At 44.3% G+C, this 19699-nt stretch overlaps 1 protein-coding gene across 2 annotated transcripts in view; it reads left to right on the top strand.

Annotated features, from left to right (window-relative positions):
- The window catches only part of SMCO3 (single-pass membrane protein with coiled-coil domains 3), a 69023-nt gene extending 57608 nt beyond the window's left edge, over nt 1-11415 (top strand). For both annotated transcript variants that reach the window (XM_069639688.1, XM_069639686.1), the window contains exon 2: nt 8825-11415. In XM_069639688.1, coding sequence (XP_069495789.1) covers nt 8840-9517 — 678 coding nt within the window. In that variant the 5' untranslated portion in view covers nt 8825-8839 and the 3' untranslated portion in view covers nt 9518-11415. The remainder of the gene's footprint in view (nt 1-8824) is intronic.
- The last annotated feature ends 8284 nt before the right edge of the window (nt 11416-19699 follow it).

Genomic DNA, 19699 nt, shown 5'->3' with positions numbered 1-19699 from the left:
TTACTGCTTTCATTTCTCCTTCTTCATTTACAAGAAACCATTCTATTGCTTCCTGCCCCATATCGTGAGGGATCGATGTATAAAGGCACTTAACGTCAATTGTAAACATGATCAAATTGTTTATATAGCCGGTGTTCTTCAGGCGATCCAAAAAGTGTGCGGTGTCTTTGGTGTATGTGCAGGTTTTTTGTACCAGCGGATGAAGAAAGAAATCTATGTATTGACCAAGAGGCTGTAATAAGCTATCTATACCAGACACTATAGGTCTGCCAGGTGGCTGCGTAGGATGTTTGTGGACCTTTGGAAGTGTGTAAAAATTCGGTACTCGTGGATGTCTGTTCAGTAAAAAGGCTTTGGTTTTGTCATTAATCCACTCCAATTCCTCTGCCTTGTCTAGCAATCTCTCCAGTTGTCATATGATGTCTATGGTCGGATCTCCCTCCAGTCTTGCATAAGTATTAGTGTCACCAAGTTGTCTATTACATTCCCTGTTGTAATCTGTACTGTCCATAATGACCAGGGCTTCCCCTTTATCTGCTGGTCTAATGGTGATATTTTCATCTGCAAATAAGTCTCTGAGTATGTACAACTCACTTGGTTTTAAATTACTATATTTTGGATGCTTGTAGGCATGGGCATAATTTTAGGGGGGGACAGGGGTGTTTGTCCCCCCCAACTTTCATGGCACTCCATTTTGTCCCCATTCATTTGGCTGGGACACCTTTTCTTCAGATGTCATGTCCCCCCAAATTTTTCAGCAAAGTTACTCCACTGCTTGTAGGAAATCTTTTTGAGATCATTGAGAGTTTGTTTTTGAAAAATATCGATGGAAGGCGTGTTAACCGGTGCCATAAAACTACTTTTAGTTCTGAATTCCTGTAGTACCTGTTCCTTCGGGTCTCTATTCATTGATGGTTCCAGTTCATTAAAGAAGACCTTGAGTTTCAGTTTCCTCACCAGTTTAAAAAGATCTATTTTAGTCTCAAACAATGTGGTGCTGTATGTTGGCACAAAGCTCAAACCTTTTCGTAATAGCTCCTTCTCCATTCAATTTAATGTCCTTGAGAATAAGTTAATCACTAGGTCTTCTTCTGTTGTATACGTGGTGCACCCGTCTCTACTCTTGTGTCGCTTTTTCCCTCGTCTTGTCTTCTTCCTTCTCTGGGTCATCCTAAAAAAGGTTGTGCCGATGTTGTTGCTCTTACTGATGTCGGGAGGTTCTCCCTTTGTGATGTTGTTGTCCCCTCTTCCGGTGTTCTGCGTTGAATATCCCTATCTTCTGAGTCAGTGCTAGAGGAGTTATCCGTACTGTTTCTATTGGGCTTCCTTTGTGGTGGAGCTGTATATATGTCCATCCACATATAGACCTCCCCATTCAAATAATCATATGTATCCCTCCTAAATTTTCTTACTTTCTTCCCTTCTATTTCGTTTTGTATGTTTCAAGTTTCTCATTGATGTCCTTGACTATTTCATCAAGCTCTTCCTTACCTAATGTTGTGCTCAATTCGCTCTCAATTTCCTCTATCTCTGCTTTCAGAGTTGTTACATTCTGTTACAATCTTCATGCCAGGTATCCAGACGATAGCGAATGCGAAGTGGTTACAGATTACCAGATGGGAGCTCCTGCTGACGATCAACACTACCATAAAGTGATTGAACGCTATCAAAGAAGAATTGAGAGCCATGAGACTAATGACCCTGCAGAATAGATATGTCCTGGACATAATTACATATATGGATGGAGGTGTTTGTGCCAAAATTGGAGAATCCTGTTGCACATCCATATCTTCTCACGATGACGAGAATTGGACCTTGATAGAGGCCATAACGCTGCTAACGAACTTGCACAGAAAGATGGAAGACGAAGTAGAAGATATTGCAGATGACAGCTGGTTTGCATCAATCTTCTCACAATAGATGGCGAATATCTTCAAGTTTCTCGGAGTATTGTTGGTGATGATCATGTTTGGTTTCAGTGTGATCAGAATAATAATCACACAGTGCAAGAAGACGGCAAAGAAAGATGTAGGAATGAAGATCATGATCAATATCGAGTCAGGGTTTGGACCCAAAGAGCTGACAGATGAAGAAATACAAAGTTATATAGAAGGAAGTATTCTAGCACCTGAGGGAACACTGTTCCTGTATCCAAGAAACCACAAGAAGTGTGTGGGAAGATGGATCTACTGAAGTCCAAATGGACAATGTAGTCACATGACCTGGAGTGTTGATGACCATGTAAAATCAGCAGGATCTCTGAAAGGAGTAATGAAGATACGGACTCTGAAGGAGCACTTTTTCAGATGAAGATGTCTAGATGTGAAGACTGATGGGAGAGTGGTCGATAAATCAATCAGAGGGGGGAGTGTAGAGGGGGAGCCAAGTGCCTCTACCGGAAGTCCTGCCCCCATTTTGCCTATGAGTTGGAAACCGGAAATTGTGACATGCACTATGCCAATAATGGTCCCTATACCGCAAAGAATCCTCTAAACAAGATATCTATTGAGAAAGCCCTATGTGATGTACCTGTGGAGAAATTACTGTATTTTAAAGGAGGTTCCAGAAGAAGTGTGAAGATGAATGGAAGGGAAGACTGGTGATGTCACATGATGTAGAAATGGCACATCCAGAAGAGATGCCAATGAAGAGAGTATACAGACATTATGGAATCTGATGACCGTGAAGAATTGAGCAACATTTCATGTGTGAAATGAAGATTGCACGTGCAGAGAGCACAGATGAACATGCAAGCCATTTTATAATTGTACAGATGCTGAAACCCAAGTAGACTAAGTAATCATGAAGGCTGGCTAAATGTAGTGAATAGACTGCAGGCGGTGCCTCCAATATATATATATATATATATATATATATGTATATAGAATCTGGATGTTCCACATCGTGTTTTAGCAAACTAGGACCCTATGAACAGAAGGGCTGAAAATGTGGCGCAGTAGACGAAAACAGCTGACGATGAGGGAAGTTTCGAGAAAGGTTGTCTGGCCCAGTGTCGAGGGTTGGGGCAGCCAAGAAACTGTCTATTCGGGAAGATACAATGAAAGTTAGAAGCGAGGCGAGCTCCTGTTGAGGGATAATGGAAAAACACTAGAAGTGCCAGGTTTTATTCTTCTAATAGTCTTAAAGACAAAAGAAAGAGCTCAAACACGGTCTCCTGTCACATGGTCTGGCTGAAAATGGACTTTGGGCAAGCTACACCGAGACTTGAAGATGAGACCATGCTCACACTCCCTTCTATTCTCAGGCTCAGTGATACTTTGCAAGGCCCAGTTCAAAGACAATTTGAATGGCAGACAGCAGGAGTGATGATGGATGGGCAAATTGGGTGGGGAGGCATAGTCAAGTCCAATCCTTCAGCACATTGGGTACCAGCTTGTGTGCTGCTAGTGTGTGGAATCTTCCAAAAGGGTGCAAGCGTGCCACCACCTGACCTTAGAGACCCAATCACAAGCCTATCCCCCATTGAAAGTATATCTAGATGTTCCCCTCAAGCCTATCAGTACCTCAAGTAGGTTTCCTTATTTTGCCACACTGTATGACGTCAATGATGACGAGTTTTTTCTATATAACTGTGTTTTTTCATGTAAATCGTTGAGAGACATGAGCGAATGTCCGTTGATGTCCGTTGTACTCTCTGTTTTACATCATTGTTAATAAAACAGCTAAAGATTTGCCAACTTCCTGAGTCAGTCTTATTATTGGTGTAAGAGTAAAATCTGCATCCCCATCCATCCCATATAGCGCTACATCGCTTAAAGGGCCTACAGGTTCAATCCAATAAGCTCATAAGGTGATTTGTGACTATATTTTTGGCTCATAATTCAAAATATATTTTATAAAAAGGGTGCCTCAAATAATTGTGTCAACAGAGTAGCAACACTGCTGTCACATGGATGGAGAAACAGAGCAATCAGATGCAGTAATAGTGGATTGACAAACAGATGTATTTTTTAACAAGGTAATGGGAAATAGCAAGGAACCAAAAGAGAAGAGGTAGTAAGGACCATAGAAGTTAACATACATCCACTCAAACCTTCCTGATTCAAGCATAGCTGCTTTCAATAAATTAATTCCCCTTTTCTATCAGAAGTAGGTGCCATCTGCTGGGCTAACAGGAATCTGGGTTGAAGGGTTATCCCGGACAAGTAGGTGCATGTTTTCAAAGGTTGGAGTAGTCTACATGGCATTTTAGGGCTCAATGCAAGGAGGAAAATCTCAAGGGTACAGCGAGAGAAAAGTGAAAGTACACAAGTCCAGTGAACACACAAACTAAAAGGATCTGCTGTCCTAAATGCAATCCCTAATCTAACGAACGTCATCCTTAGCCACCCATGTTAAGGTGTAATCATTCTCCCGCAGTCGTATGGTTGTTTATCAAGCACAAGTGCACATCTTTATTTGGGCCCGTGTCTTTCTCCTCATTGAAGCCTTTGGCTTTGTCATGGATCTTGACCTTGCTCCTTAGAAATGATCTTTACTTTCATACAATGGAACACAATTTCCTTCAAGCGCCTCCCATCAGAGAGTGTTGTTCAAAGACATCTATTTCATTGAATTGTGAATAATTTAAAAACTTCCAATGGGCATCCTAAATGTTTCGTTCTTCTGAAAACTGTTCATGAAAATGTCTTAATCTGCTTTAATCATACTCCGTTGAATATATTGTAGAACACAGATTTTTCTTGATACCGGAAAAAGGGACCTTAGCCACAGCACCCATAAACCCTGCTTGCATGCTCTATAGAAAGACAGTGACCAATGGAAGTGACTGCATCACTCTTCTATACAGATGCCTCCATGATCCATTTCCTCTGGTAACATCTGTTGTACCATCTGCAGCTCTCATGTGTGCTAATAATCAATAGGGGCATGGCAGACACCCAGGCAGACCCTGTGGGCCCACTTGGGCCTCCAGAATTCCCCAATGGGTGCCCTCACTACATGTCCTGAGGGGAGGCATCCATGTTGTCTTGTACCTCTGCCCAGCATGTCATCCATATTTCTGGATTGCATCCAAGAGGTAGATGAGATGGTGGCCTTGGGGAATAGTGGTGCTTCAGCGTCGGAATACCACTGCAGCTGATAAACAACATAAAGGTATTCTGTACAAGGATTGACGGAGGGGGTTACCAGGAAGAGCTGCTGCGAGAAGAAGGTTCCCCTATTTTAGCCATGAAATAAGTGCCCGTGATGTGGGATGCACTGTGTGTGGACCCACGTGTCCTGTGGGAGTTTGCAGATAAAGATTGCCAGCTGCCACTGTCTTATCCTGCTCATGCTTCATCTGAATTAGCCACATAGGCTGGGGTCCACCTCGCTCCTTCTCCTGGATGTATCATATGGAACTCAAGGCAGCTACGCCAAGGTATTCACATAAAACGCACTACGGCCCAACATTATGTCTGAATCACTGCTACAGTGGTTTCTCCTTCAACGAGTAAGGGTTATATGAATGTGTAAAGTTGCATGGGTTTTGTGTGTCTTTTGAACCCTCCCCCAGATATACAACCTTTTCTAAATCATTTTTGGGGGAAATAGATCCCTTTCACGCTGTGCGCTGCTTGCTCCTTCCTTACTAAACGAATTGCTTCGTTGACCACACACCTCTCTTCTTCACATGCATCGCCCATGATTTCCATGTTCCCGTTCCAATTCCTCCACCTCTCTGGTCCCTTGTTTTTCTTTTTTCTCACTTTCACTGGGATTCTTCTTTTGCTATTTCAAACACCGAAAAATGATTGATCAGAAATCACCCATTTCTTTACTTGCTTTTATGATCCTACATATTTTTCTCTAGCGGTGATGAACTAATCTTCAGCATTTTAGGGCAAAGTTCTGTGTACACCTATTAAATCCAACTTTGGAATTTTACGCCGCTGAAATATTTGACTGTTGCAAACGTTTGGGGATTATGACCAAACCCCTTTTGAGCATCTTCAAACTACCATGATTGATAAAACTCCCAAGCATCGCAGGAAATGGGCCAGAAGAAGACCTGCTCTGTCCTCCAGACCCAGTGGGTGCCAGACACAACTCCCACAGATCCTGCGTCTCTCGGGCAGACCGCTTTCAGAAGACTGAACCTGCTCGATGTAGTGCAGGCTGCTCCCGCCGCACAACCCATTTTTCAATGAGCGTTCGGAGCAGAAGTTCTGGACAGGGTCGGATTGGACCCTGATTTTTTTTCTCTTTTTGGGGAAAAAATAAATAACACCTGCAACGGCATAATTCAACACAGCAAGGTAACACATGTTACATTGCTTTGATGATTTATTTGCATGCATGATGTGTGCATCATAAATTATGATGCATTCAGCATTCACAAGCTGCTGCAGCATGCAAAGTTGAGGGGCTGGGGCCACCGCCGGGCTGGCTGCTGTGACTGTGCCGCCACTCCAGAGGGCACAGTGCCCCCTGCAGCTGCTGTGCTGTTGTATTAGTGATAAATATGTATTAGTGATATTAGTGTAAACTACCAATTTTAGAGTAGAATAAGCATCAATGTCGGACTATGTATTGTGCCTTTCGCAAGTTGCAGTAATAGCATGTTTTTTTTTCTGCAATTGTCTCTGTTATGATCATCACAAGACATTCCATCTCGGTGTCCACGGTCACTTGACAAAATCCTTGTGCCTAAAAGCTTCTGTACAGTGTAGAATTATTTGACCACAGCACATCAAGTGGCCATTGACTTCATTGTGCCACGATGAATGCTTTGTTGTAATGGGCCTCATTACAAGTTTGCTGGTACAGTAACTAACGGTACCGGTAAGCTTGCAGATACCGTTGTTACCGTACTGGCAAACTACAAGTTCTGCTCACGGGTGCCTTTTTGCCCACCATTCACAAATGGTGCCGATGCATCCGGCCTCCCCATTCCCTTTGAGCCCTATGGGGCTCAAAGGGAATGGGGAAGTATATTTTTTCCAGCGCACAGGAATCGGCAATTCGGGTCCACCGGAGTTGTAACACCCCGGTAATTTCCCATTCCCGGGCACCAGAAAAATGTGCAAGTTCAGCGACAGCCAGCCGGTTTTACCAGCAGGGCTACAGCCGAACTTGTAATGAGGCCCATAATGTGTCTATAGTTCCCATCTCCCTGGCATGCTGTTCAGGATGTTTGTTTGCATGTATGTGATAACGTGTGCTCAGGGTATGGGATATCCTGTTAGTGCACTGCTTTCCCTATTTTGCCAACCTCTGAAGCCTGAAAGTAGGTGCATGCAGGCTTGACATGCGGCCAACTTTGCACCAGACCTGCAGATAAACTTAACTGGTATGCTGTTAAGTCTCAGTTACCAGTTAATTGGTATCCACTACAGAATAATTGCTTATTTTACTATAGCCGATATGATAGCTCAGTGGGTTCAGTGCTCACTGCTGCGATCTGTGTTTGATCTGCAGGTTCGAATCCCAGCAAGGCCATCCCAGCCTTTCATCCTTCTTAGGTCGATAAATGCGTACCAACAAAGGCTGGGTGATATTGTATGCATATTTGTTCTATAAAAAAATAGGTTAAGCGCTGTACAATAACATATTATCATGTGGCCTTGGACGTCTGCTTGCATTCACAGTAATTTGACAATATGGATCTATGCACACAGATATTAAAGATACATATGGTAATCTTTTCTTGTATATCACATTAGTGAAATCATAACCATATTTTTCATAGTGTACTTAGGAACAATGCTATTTGATGCCACTTCCTGTTTAGTCAAGGGGTGAAAGGTCATGTTGCATCACTTCCTGGGATGTCACTTTAGGGTGGGATCGTTGACACCACTTCCGGTGATGTCGTCAGAGGTCAAGGGTCATGAGGCGAGGGGTGGGCCACTTTCCTGAGGCACTGTGTAGGCCACTATTTTTTGGGTGTCTGGGCCTATTTCTTGTCCCAGTCCAACCCTGGTTCTGAATCCTGCATACAGAAACTGCCAAAGCCTCACATACAATTTTGCAGCTGTTCAAACTGGTATATATGTCTGCCATTTTACAGACATCTCTTTATTAAGGGGACAATTGTGACCAATCAAAACAGAAGAGTATATTATTCGCTTAAAAGGTTTTCTTAATGAATCACTGTAAGACATGTTTGACATTTAAAATTGCGGACCTTATGTTGTTGCCATAGTGCTCTTTGATTTTATGCAAATTGCAAGGATTGGGTTGTTTTGCAACCTGGCCGGGGCCCCGCCCCATGGCCCCGCCCCCTGCCTCCCAAAGCCCTTCCCCTCCTAAGAAGTGACTGGATGGAGGAGGGTACATTGAAGGAGGGCTATCATGGAGGAGGGGTAGCAAAAGGGGGGGTTAGGGAGGAGAAAAAAGGGAGTTTGAAGATTCCTCCAGGAAAAGAAGAGTGGCAGGCCATAATATGCCAGCAGCGGACACTCCTGCCGGCATTCTGACATCAATATGGCTAGAGTGGCATTATTTAATTGGCTGAAAGACAACAAATCACTGTACAGTTTAGTGCAGAATGGATGCATTACCTCCAATACTCAACATCACTTCTTCATATTTAAAATAGTCATTTCAATAGCAAAGTAAATTAATCATTCTTTAAAATGTATTTTCTCTTATGCATACATCTTTAGTGACGAAAGTACCACATTTAAATTAATGTTAGCCATTTGGGCATGTCAACAAATAAGAAAGGGCCTTGGTGCCTTTTGAAAAAATGTAAGCTTTGGTAACTTTCCCAAGTACCCAATTTAGCAGGAAAATTATGAAAATGTGCAATCTACTCTGACTTCTTAATGTACTATGATGATGACACTAATTTGTCTTATTTCTATTTTGACAGTTCCTGTAACTCAAAATGTCCCTCAGGCATCTCTTATACCCAAATAACCCCAAAAGAAGGGAAGAAGTGATTCATCTGCACCAGGAGCTGCTCAGCTGCATGTCAGCAAATGCGTCTGCCACAAACAGACTTATTCAAGCGCTGAACAACAACTTGCACTGCCATCTTGCCCCAATTGATCTAAAGCGCAGCAGCACCATTAAAGAGAACTGTGACGCTTTCATCACGCGCATGACCGAAATCCAGCAGGAGGTGCAGAAGGTGGACGAAAAACTGAAGGCAGCCCTGGAGCCGACACTCTACCAGAAGCTCCACGACATTAAAGAATCAGAGCCTCAGAAGATGGAGATTGTGCAGAAGGTTCTGTCGGTCATTCTTGGGCAGGCCACCGCGGCCGCTAGTGCCATCATGGTCAAGCTGATTGGATCCAATGTTACCACGGTGATTGTGAACCAATTGCTGGCCCTGTTGGCTCAAATCAGCGCTTCTGTACTTGGCACCATCGGCGTCGCTGCTCTGGGGCTAGGCATCGACGTCATCATTGGTGCCATTTTAGGAGCAGTGGAGAGGGATCAGCTTGAGGCATCAATTAAGGAATATGAGAGTTGCCTTGATCAGTTCAAGCCTGCCTCGGTGACGTACCAGCAGGCAATAAGGGATGTCACTTCTCAGCTGGAAGGAACTTTTCAGTGATCACTGAATACCAGCCCATAGGACTGGATGATAATTTTACCTTAAGTGCCATAATCTATTTGATGCTTGTGTGATGCGCAATTCGTTGACTCCTCTCCTCTATGATTTTCAGTTTGGATACATTTCAGCCTATAATCACATGAACAGTTTTTAAGTTTTTGTGTCGTCCTCAACATGTTGGTTAATAGGACCTCTGCAACCCTGTCTTCCAATACCAAACAGGCTGCTAGACTTAGTTATTTATTTATTTTTACATTTGTAGAGCGCACTAAGCCCGCGGGCATTATGGCCCTGGTTGCACTACAGAGAAGCAAATTTAGCAGGATTTATGCTGAAAATACAGTTGTGCTTAAATATATCGGTCTCAATTCTGGGTATGGGCCGAGTTTCCTGGAAGTGCTTTATATGGGTGAACGAGTTTTTGTCTCATTTTGGTGGGACAACCCACTGCTTCGAAAATAGAATGATACATTGTTAAGCTACAAATAGCCCCAATTGTCAACACTGGATACCTGCCTGACTCAGCCCTCTGCCAGGTCTTGATTTGGGATCTCAAATACACAGGAAATTACCTGCTGCCCTCACTTATCTAATAACAAACAGGTGTGGGCATGCTATGCGTCTGAACATATGTAAGTGCCTGTGGGGTATCCCACTAATCACCAACTGTGGCACAGCCCAGATGAGGAATGATGGACCTGCCCCCCTCTCTTGTTGCATGACTGTGATCTTAAAGCCTACTTCCGCTCATCCTTTCTTGGTTCCAGGTAATAATGTCCCTGCAAAAATGTCCTCTGTCAAAAAAGTCACAGTTTCTTCCGGAGACATGATTACATTGAACATGCGTGGGACACCTCTGCAATGCCGGTTTTAAAACAAATGTTTAATGGGAGAAGGGGACATCCCCGCAACCCGCCCCCATACATGTCACCATTTATAATGTCGCCAATGGCTTTTCCCGGTGACACTATGTATGGGGACATTATTACCTCATGGCTTTGTGGCCACTTTCTATCTGCTGATGCAATTCTGGCTCCAATGTGACTGTGACGAGCTCTGCTCTAAGATGTGCTACTGTAATTGTGGCAGGTAAAGCTTGGCAGAATCAGCTTCTAGAGTGACGAGTCTCTTAATGAGTGAGGACCACTTTAATTTCTGCCATAAATGTATTAGTTCATACTTAGATGTTGATATGCAAACTTGCAGATACCATATTGATTTGCTTCGAATTCCTGTGAATTCCGCCTTTTGTGGGAGTCAGGAGGCTGAGAGAAAGTAAACATGCTGTCAGAAAACAAGCTCCGTGTCCCAGCACGCCCCCATTTGTTGAACATGCTTCCAGAGGCACCCTTGGAGAGGAAGACAGAAGGCCACCTAAGTGCGATCCACCCAGGATCGAAACATGCACATGTCACGGCCAGGATCCTGTAATGGCTGCCTCATTTTCTAAGGAATTCAAAATTGTCACCTGGAAGTTTGGATATCAGCATCTAAATATGAACAAGTGCATGCATGGCAAAAATTAAAGTGCTTCACAGTTATTGAGTGACACTGTCTCATTGTTCAAGAAGTTGATTCTGTTGAGTTATTGGTGGCACATTTAATGATCCCTGACCAGGATTTACGATTGAGACGGAAAATTAAATACTTAATCATCATTTTGAAATTGACAGTGCGAGTGTTCCAAGTTGTGCTTGTATTTAACGCCAATATTATTCTATGACACAGCCGAAATATATACCGTTATTTGTGTGCACCAGTCTGTTTCTTACTTATTTTTAGTTTTTGTATTTAATTTGCTATTGGATTTGACGCACACATGTTAAGTCCTCTTTTAGGTTATTTATACAGCTCTCTTATTCAGACTGCTGGACTTAACATGTTCTATTAACATAACTCAGAATAAATGACAGCTTAAGCAGCAGTTTTTCTACTGGAATTCTCTGCCCGTCTTGCTCGTTCCACATCCAATTGGAAATCATTGCTGGCTCACCAAAGCCGTTTAGGACTTCCTTAAACAGAATATTTGGGGCTGGGGCTCCAAGATTATACTGCAACACCTGGATATCATTTGGAAGATAATGATGGTCAATTCACCAGCTTCCACCGCCTCAGCTTCCTCACACACCTAGCGCCCCACTGCAGCAAATACATTGCCAGCTGTACCCCAATTCCGCACTCTGGATGTCATTTGGGGGTTGTTAGTGGTACCAGCTGCTGCTACCCCAGACAGTCGCCTTGGCACTCCTTGCACTGCCCCTGTGACCCCTGGCCTGCTGGGCTTCACAGTCAGAGGTCTCAGAGTGATGCATTGTTCAGTGGCAAAACTCTGGTGTCCGGAAATAAATCACTTAATGTTCAGTGGCCCTCATTACGACCCTGGCGGAGATCGCGGTGCAAAATGCACCATGGAGCACGGCGGAAAGCTGCCGATACCGCCATGGGGGTTGGCGGATTTTCTGCCCCATTCCGACCTTGGCGGGGCGGTAAATCCCCAATCCCCATTCTACCCTTCCCCATTCCCATTTTTGCCCCATAGGGTATAATGGGAGTGGGGAAGGCGTTAATTACGCCACCGTAAAGTACGGTGGCGTAATTAACAAGAAGGTCCCGTAGCGCCATGGATTTCTCCGCCCGGAAAAACCAGGCGGAGAAAGGCTCCATGGCGCTGCGGGAACTCGTAGTAGGGCGGACAGGTCCGCCACGAATACCGCTGGCGTAAACCCACTCCGCCAGGGTCGTAATGAGGCCCAGTGTGTTTAGTCCCATTCACCTTTTCAATCATATGACTGCTTCTACAGTGGGGGCCAACGCCACAGGTATTTCACTCGTTTTGTTAATTTGCATAAGGAAACTAAACATTTTCCACTCTTCAGAAGTAAGTGTGTGTGTGTGTGTGTGTGTGTGTGTGTGTGTGTGTGTGTGTGTGTGTGTGTGTGTGTGTGTGTATGTGTGTGTGTGTGTGTGTGTGTGTGTGTGTGTGTGTGTGTGTGTGTGTGTGTGTGGTTCTATGCACTTTTGTACTTTTAGGAAATGTACTTTTTTTAGTGAGTATGTAGAAATAGATGGGGATAGCTCAGTGAAGAAGCAATGACTGCTATTGGTTGTGTTCCTCCTGCATCCCATCACATTATTGTATGATTGTTTTACTCAACAGTCTTCAAAAAAGATTTCTTTTATATTGTCAGACTGATTCATAATGTGGTTTGGTGCTTCTTATGTTGACTTTATTAAATACATCATTTATTTCTGTACACAATGAACTCAAAGCCAAATGCTTAGTTTGCCAGTGTAGAAATAGCCACAAGTCCTGGCTTCTTCACTTGACCAACAAGTGTGATCCTGGGAAAATCAATTTACCTCAAACAGGTTCGTTTCCCCTAACTTCTCAAATTCAGACCACCAAAAGTGATTAAATGAAGTTTGCACTACAAAAAACAAACATGCCTAGTCATGTATGAACTGCAATGACAGTTACTTGGGCGGTTGAGTCCGCACTTGGCAATGATCACAGCGGTTGCACTTAGGCTTGTGAGTCAGTAGCTTCCATATAATGACTTTCACTGGCGTATGAGGCTTGACCTGGTATTAGATGGCACGCTAGGGTATCTGAGTTTGCACTTAGAGTTTGCCAACAGCACACCACTTCTCCCACTCTCCTACTCCCCTCCCCCTGACTAACCTTACCCGCCCTCCTCCTGTTTGCAGATTCGTCAGAGTGCCTGGGGACCAATTCCGTTGGTGACGGTGCGCTATATAAATATCTTTAACTTAACTTAGCATTTTTAAGCAGTGCCTGGGACGTGAGGCAGAATTTAGCATCATATGGATATAGCTGGCATTGGAGGCTTTAACACATATAAGATGGCACTGAGATGCCTTATGAGGCTTTACTGGCAAAAGAACACTGTCCTTGCCTTATGATAGTTATGTTGATTATGTAGTATCAATTTGAAAACTAAAATAGCCTTTTCCGCTTTATTGCTATTTATAATTGTATTAATCCTAAATATATTGTGGCCTTTTGTTCACTGTGGCATCTGTTGTGGTTTGGGGGGGGGGGGGGTTGCCGACTTCCTGTGATTTCTGTTGTGGTCTGGAGGGTTGCCTCAGAGGAATGCCAGTGGTTTAAATTAATTAAAAACCTTTCGGCCATCACCTTCCTGTCTGCAAACTCCCTGTGATGTCACTGGGGAAATGATCATATGACATCACTTCCCTCGATGTTGTCAGAGGGTTGAGGGTACTCCTCTGCAGATGCTGGCTATCAGCTACTACACTTCTACTGTTTCTTCCTGTTTAGGTATAAAGAACATACCTAGTACAATTCCTAACATTTCCAGACAACGAATCCCTCCAGATGTAATGCATCTTTTTCTTTTCAGGAATTCTTATTATTTCTTGTTCTTTGTATAGCTCAGCCTTGTACTATCAGAGCATTTTCTCTTTCCTGTTTGCTGTTTGCTATTTGCTATGAGGTGCTACGAGTGGTGCATTATATGGTTGCTATGGCAGTGACATCTCCTTGCCTAGCCAGTGATTGTTTTTGCTTTGACCTGGATAGAGAGGGGGGAAGACCCATACCCAAGACCCAGCTGCTGTGAATTTTGCTCCTTCCATGATTCGCTCCTTCTCGCATTTAGGGGCTGTCGCTTTTTGATGGGAATCAGATCTGAAGTTGTAAGGTGGATGTGATGATTTTTGAGGGCATTTGAGATTGGGTGGGGTATGAAGTTGGGTATTGTAGCTGCAGGTCTGTGCGTAGTCCTTGACTCAACTTCAGGCCAGTGTGGTTGTGTGCATAAAAGTGTGCCCATTAGTGCCATCACTATAGGAATGAGTGCATGTGTCCAGCATCTTTGCCAGACCGAGGTATTGATAGGTTGCCTTAATCTATGTTTGCTTCCCTTGAATGCCTTCATTTTGATGCACACGTGTGCCCACCGATACTTGAATCCCCGGACAAGCTAAATTCCAGATAAAAGTAGAAATCACTAGGACTGATAACCTTAACAGAATTTCACATTTGATCCCCTAAACTGTACTCTTGTGCTTTCTCATATTCTAAATAAACTGTGCGTATTGCCTCGTACAGCAGGTAAACAGGTGAGTGCACTCGTGCATTCACGGCAGAGAACTGTGCAAAGCCAATAGGTTACACATTTCTGGCTAAGCAATCACATGTTGAAAATTGGGGGAAGGGTGCATATTGAGTAGGCTGAATTTCCCCTCAGTTACCCTCACCCACATTCCCCCCTCTCAGCTTTTCCAGCTAAAGGCATAGCACTCAGCCCAGTATGCCTTTGAAGTTGATGAAACGAGTACCATTATGCTGGGTAAAGAAGAATCGAAAGAACAATAATGTAATGGTTCACACTATTATTTCTCTGAGAGAGACACTGCAATTGTAGGAATATTATGAAATGTAAGACTATCATGAGGGATATCAGATTGGACAGGTTTCAAAAGGCACTCCAATCATCATATCAACAATCAGCGAAAGCCTTTTAAAATTCCCTTTCATTCGACCTGCTTTGCAGACTTCTAAAAAGCAAATACGTTCTCGCTGTAAGCATTATCCTTCGGAAGTATGTGTTTCCTTTATTGTATGAGCTATTACCTTTTAATTTAAGAAATACGTTTTAACCATCCCTGGATTAGAGACTGCCGGCTCAGAAGATGCTGGGACGCTGCGTTACCTAGCAACATGATAGACTCTAGTCAGCAGTACTTTTACAAGTTTTAAATTGGCTGGCCCTTTGGTCACTTTCAGATTTCAGATTTGAAAGGAGGGCTAAATGAGCTAGCGATTCAAGGCCCTATATTCTAATTAGAATTAAAAGTGTGATATCGCTTCAGTAGACCAGGGGCTCAATATCTGACACGTCTCCTTCCCTAACACAAGTCTAATTAATAAAATATTTAGCATTGAGGGGATTTGCAGAGGCAGCTAAACTTCTCTGATTCCGTCACTGGTAAACCTTTACTCCGGCTATGGCCCAACTTACCAGAACTCTAAGACTGGTAAGCACTGGCTACATTTTAGTGTGGATTGTGGTATTTACAGTGAAGTTGGTGACCTCAGAGAGGCCAACAGTTATGTATTTATTTATTTAAATCACAGGGCAAGCAATACATTTTTTTGCACAAGAATTCTTACAAAATAATCCATTGATAATACAGCGGGGAGGACATAGGTCCTTTACAATGGGTGAGAGAATGTGACTTGAAGACCAGATGTTGCAGGAGAAGGTGGAAACATAAACCAGGGACGAGGACAGGACAGAATGACATAGGAATGGGATGGTGGAGGAAGTGCTAAATTAAGGATGGAGGGATGATGAAAAAGTGCTGTAGCGCTGTCGGTGAAGGGTAGGGACAGAGGAAATAGGGTGGTGCAGCAGTGTAGAGTACTAGGAAACAGGTTCTTCGGAAAGACGGAGGGCTTTGAGGCTAGTCTTACTAGTGGGTAGAGTTGGAGTAGTATGGAGAGGGAGAGGAAGAGCATTCCAAAGTAGTGGGCGAGGAAAAAGAGAGTGAGAGCGGAAACTAATAGGGAGCACATGGGGCTCGAGTGGTGGCAAGGAGGTGAGCAGAGAATGATTGGAATGTCCGGCGTAGAGTAGGGAATCAGATGAGTAGATGGGTAGGGTGGGGTGAGTCCATGGATAATTTTGAAGATGATGAGAAGGAATTTTTACTTAGCTCTTTGTTTGATAGATAGCCTGCCGAACTGGTGACAGGCAGAGGAGCTAGAGGTAAGGCGAGAAAGGTTGAAAAGTTTGTGGACAGTGAAGGTGAGGACTTTCTCAAGTGGTAAAAAAACACATTTGGGAAGGCCATAGAGGACACTGGCACAGTAGTGAGATCTAGTCTAGAAAGAACTAAGGAAGAGATTATCTGTTTAGCAGTATTGAAAGAAAGAAGATGACAGATTATTCTGATATTGGGGAGGTTAAGTCTGGCTGCAGTGGCAGATTTGGAGATGAAGAACGAGAAGTTGTGTGATGGGTCGTAATTGTTATTGTTATTGTTATTTTGCACTTATATAGCGCCTTATATACCATTGGTATGGTCTGAAGGCGCTTGTAGGTTGAACGCCCTTGGGAACCGAAGTTCAGATCAGTAGAGAGAGTAGGGAGAGTCAAAAGGTGCGTGTGAGCACTGGGTATGTGTGCAGCTCGTGCAGGACTCGTGTAGTAGCTGCTTCTTAGCGGTAGGTGTGGTGGTTGAGAGATCAGGAGAATGTGTTCGTTCTGGCAGGATTTATCCGGAACGGATGTGGCTGCGTTAGGCCTGAGGAAAACGCCTGGCTGGGGGTGTGGAACCAGCAGTGATTACATAGAATGATGTGGAGTAAGCGGCGGAATGTTGGTATGAGAACAGTTATACCGAATGGTGTCATAGTATCTCTGTGTTCTAGTTGAGTGGTGATGTAAGGAGAGAGTAAGCATGGTGGTGTGGTATGATCGGTTATATGCTCTTTCAGTGAGCACACTTCTAAATGCAACTTTTCCAGAGAGGGTACTGGGCGCACTTCTAAATACAGTTTTCCACAGAGAGGCTATTGGGCACACTTCTAGATTCAGTTTACTAGAGGCTATTGGGCACACTTCTAAATGCAACTTTCCAGAGTGTCTATAGGATACATTTCTATAGTCAACTTTCACAGATGCTATTGGGAACACATCTAAATTCGACTTTATAGAGCGTCTGTTGGGAACACTTCTAAATTCAACTTTACAGAGCGTCTATTGGATACACTTCTATAATCAACTTTCACAGAGGGTATTGGTTACACTTCTAAATGCAACCTTCACAGCGATGCCATTGGGCGCATTTCTAAATTCCATTTTCTACGGAGAGTCTACTGGGCGTACTATTAAGTCAATTTTCAGAGAGGCTGTTGGGAACACTTCTAAATTCGATTTCCTAGAGAGACTATTGGGCACACTTCTAAATGCAACACTCAGAGGGGCTATGGGTACACTTCTAAATTTCACTAAGGGGATATTGGACATACTTCTAACGCAATTTTCACAGAGTGTCTATTGGGAACCCTACTAAAATCACAGCTAGGTTATTGAGCACACTTCTAGATGCACCTTTCCAGAGTGTCTATTGGGCACACTTCTAAATGCAACTGTCACAGAGGATCTTGGGTACACTTCTAAATTCAGTTTACCAGAGAGGCTATTGGGCACATTTCTAAATTCATGGAGAGGCTATAGGGCACACTTTCTTAATGCATCTTTCACATGTTAACATTCACAATTCCATCTAGATGCGACGTAGGCCAATATTCACATCTCCATCTAAGTGTGGACATGCTAACATTCACAATTCTATCCAAGAGTGGACATGCCAACATTCACAATTCCATCCAAGTGTGGACATGCTAACATTCACAATTCTATCTAAGAGTGGACATGCTAACATTCACAATTCTATCTAGGTTTGGACATGCCAGTATTCACAATTCCATCTAAGAGTGGGCATGCTAACATTCATAATTCTATCTAAGTGTGGACATGCTAAGATTCATAAAACTTGAGAATCTATCTAAGTGTGGCATATGCTAACGATCATATTTCTGTCTAGATTTGGCGCAGGCCAAACCCGAGATTCCATCCAAGTGTGGCACATGCTAACAATCACATTTCTGAAAATCCATCTAGGTGTGGCACATGCTAACAGTCACATTTCTGTCTAAATTTGGCGCAGGCTAGTCTTTGTGGTTTACTCGTGGTATGGTTAGCATTATTCCATCTAGATGCGACGCAGGCCAATATTCACAACTCCATGAGGTCAGAGGGGGAGAGGGAGGCAGCTTCGGTTCTCGCTAGGGCTAGGCGCGCAGTTTTTAGGGAGGGGAAAGGGTGCAGTCGGGCGGGGGGAGGTGGCAGGGGTAAGATGGCAAGGCGGGGGGTGGGTGATTGCAGGGTGGGGCGTGGTAGTGAGGGGAGCGGGCATGGGCAGTGCAGGCGGGTCGGCGGTGTGGTTCAGGGGATGAGAGGTATTGGGGTGAGTGGCGGTGTGGTTCAGGAGATGAGTGGTCATGGGGTGGGTGGCACGCCATCGTGCCCCCTGGCTTGGTGTTTAGAGAGGGTGCTGGCAGGGATTGCGGAGGAGGGTGGGTTGTCTTGGGAGGGCGGGGGGCGGGAAGGAGGGCAGATCGGAGAGTGGAGGAGGTCCACGGGAGTAGTTTCTGACGGGCACTGGTGGAGTTGGTGCGCTCATGGTTGGTGTGAGCTTTGGGTTGATTTAGGAGGGTTTTCTGATTGTAGTTCTAGGATCGGTGACCCACCTTTTTTGGCACACTTCTTCGTTCAACTAGTCAAGTAACTAATTGGTGCTTCTAAGCAATTGGGTATACTTCTAACTGCAATTTGGTACGCTTCTAGATGCAATTGGGTACACTTCTAAATGCAGTTGGGTATACTTCTGAATGACAATGGGTACACTTCTAAATGCAATTGGGAACAATTCTAAGTTCAACTTTTTCAGGGAGGCTAATGGGCGCAACTTCTAAATGCAATTGGGTGCGCTTCTAAATGCAATTGGAACACTTCTAAATGAGAGTGGGAACACTTCTAATTTCAACTTTCACAGAGAGGTTATTAGAGATTCCATCTAGGTGTGGCGTATGCCAACAATCACTGGTTGACATTATACTGCAGGCCATTGAAATGTAGGTTAGAGTGGCAGGAGCTTTCTGGAGTAGAGTAATTGCTCTACCCTTCACCCAAGCCAACACTTACGGTTTTGATGGTGTCTGGTGGCTTCCTTGGCTTCCCCTGCGGACACCTGCTGACACTTCCTGGAGCCGCCTCTGTTGGAGCCGCCCTTGGCCTTGCGGCCCTTCGCCGCAGGGGCTGCCGGGCAGAGGGCTGCCCTGGGAAAGTCGAGGATAAAGGAGAGGTGGACCAATCAGGGCCCGGAGGATGGAGGAGGAGGCGGAACTGAGCAGGGGAAGCCTGCAATGCTGACTCTTAGCCCGCGAGGGCCGCGGTGAGCAGGCTCGATACGAGCCTCGGATGGCTCTTTGAAATCAGCCAATAAGGGACCGGGGATGGGCTGAGGGGCGGGAGGAAGGAGGAGGCCAAGCTGGGAAGCAGTGGGGAAAGAGGGATGCAGGCAGGGGCAGGGGGCCCAAACCAGGAACGAAATTAGTCCAAACAG

This window comes from Ambystoma mexicanum, chromosome 1q (assembly GCF_040938575.1).
Source record: "Ambystoma mexicanum isolate Mex_15411 chromosome 1q, UKY_AmexF1_1, whole genome shotgun sequence".
Taxonomy (NCBI): Eukaryota; Metazoa; Chordata; class Amphibia; order Caudata; family Ambystomatidae; genus Ambystoma; species Ambystoma mexicanum.
This window is presented reverse-complemented; position numbering and strand designations above follow the sequence as displayed.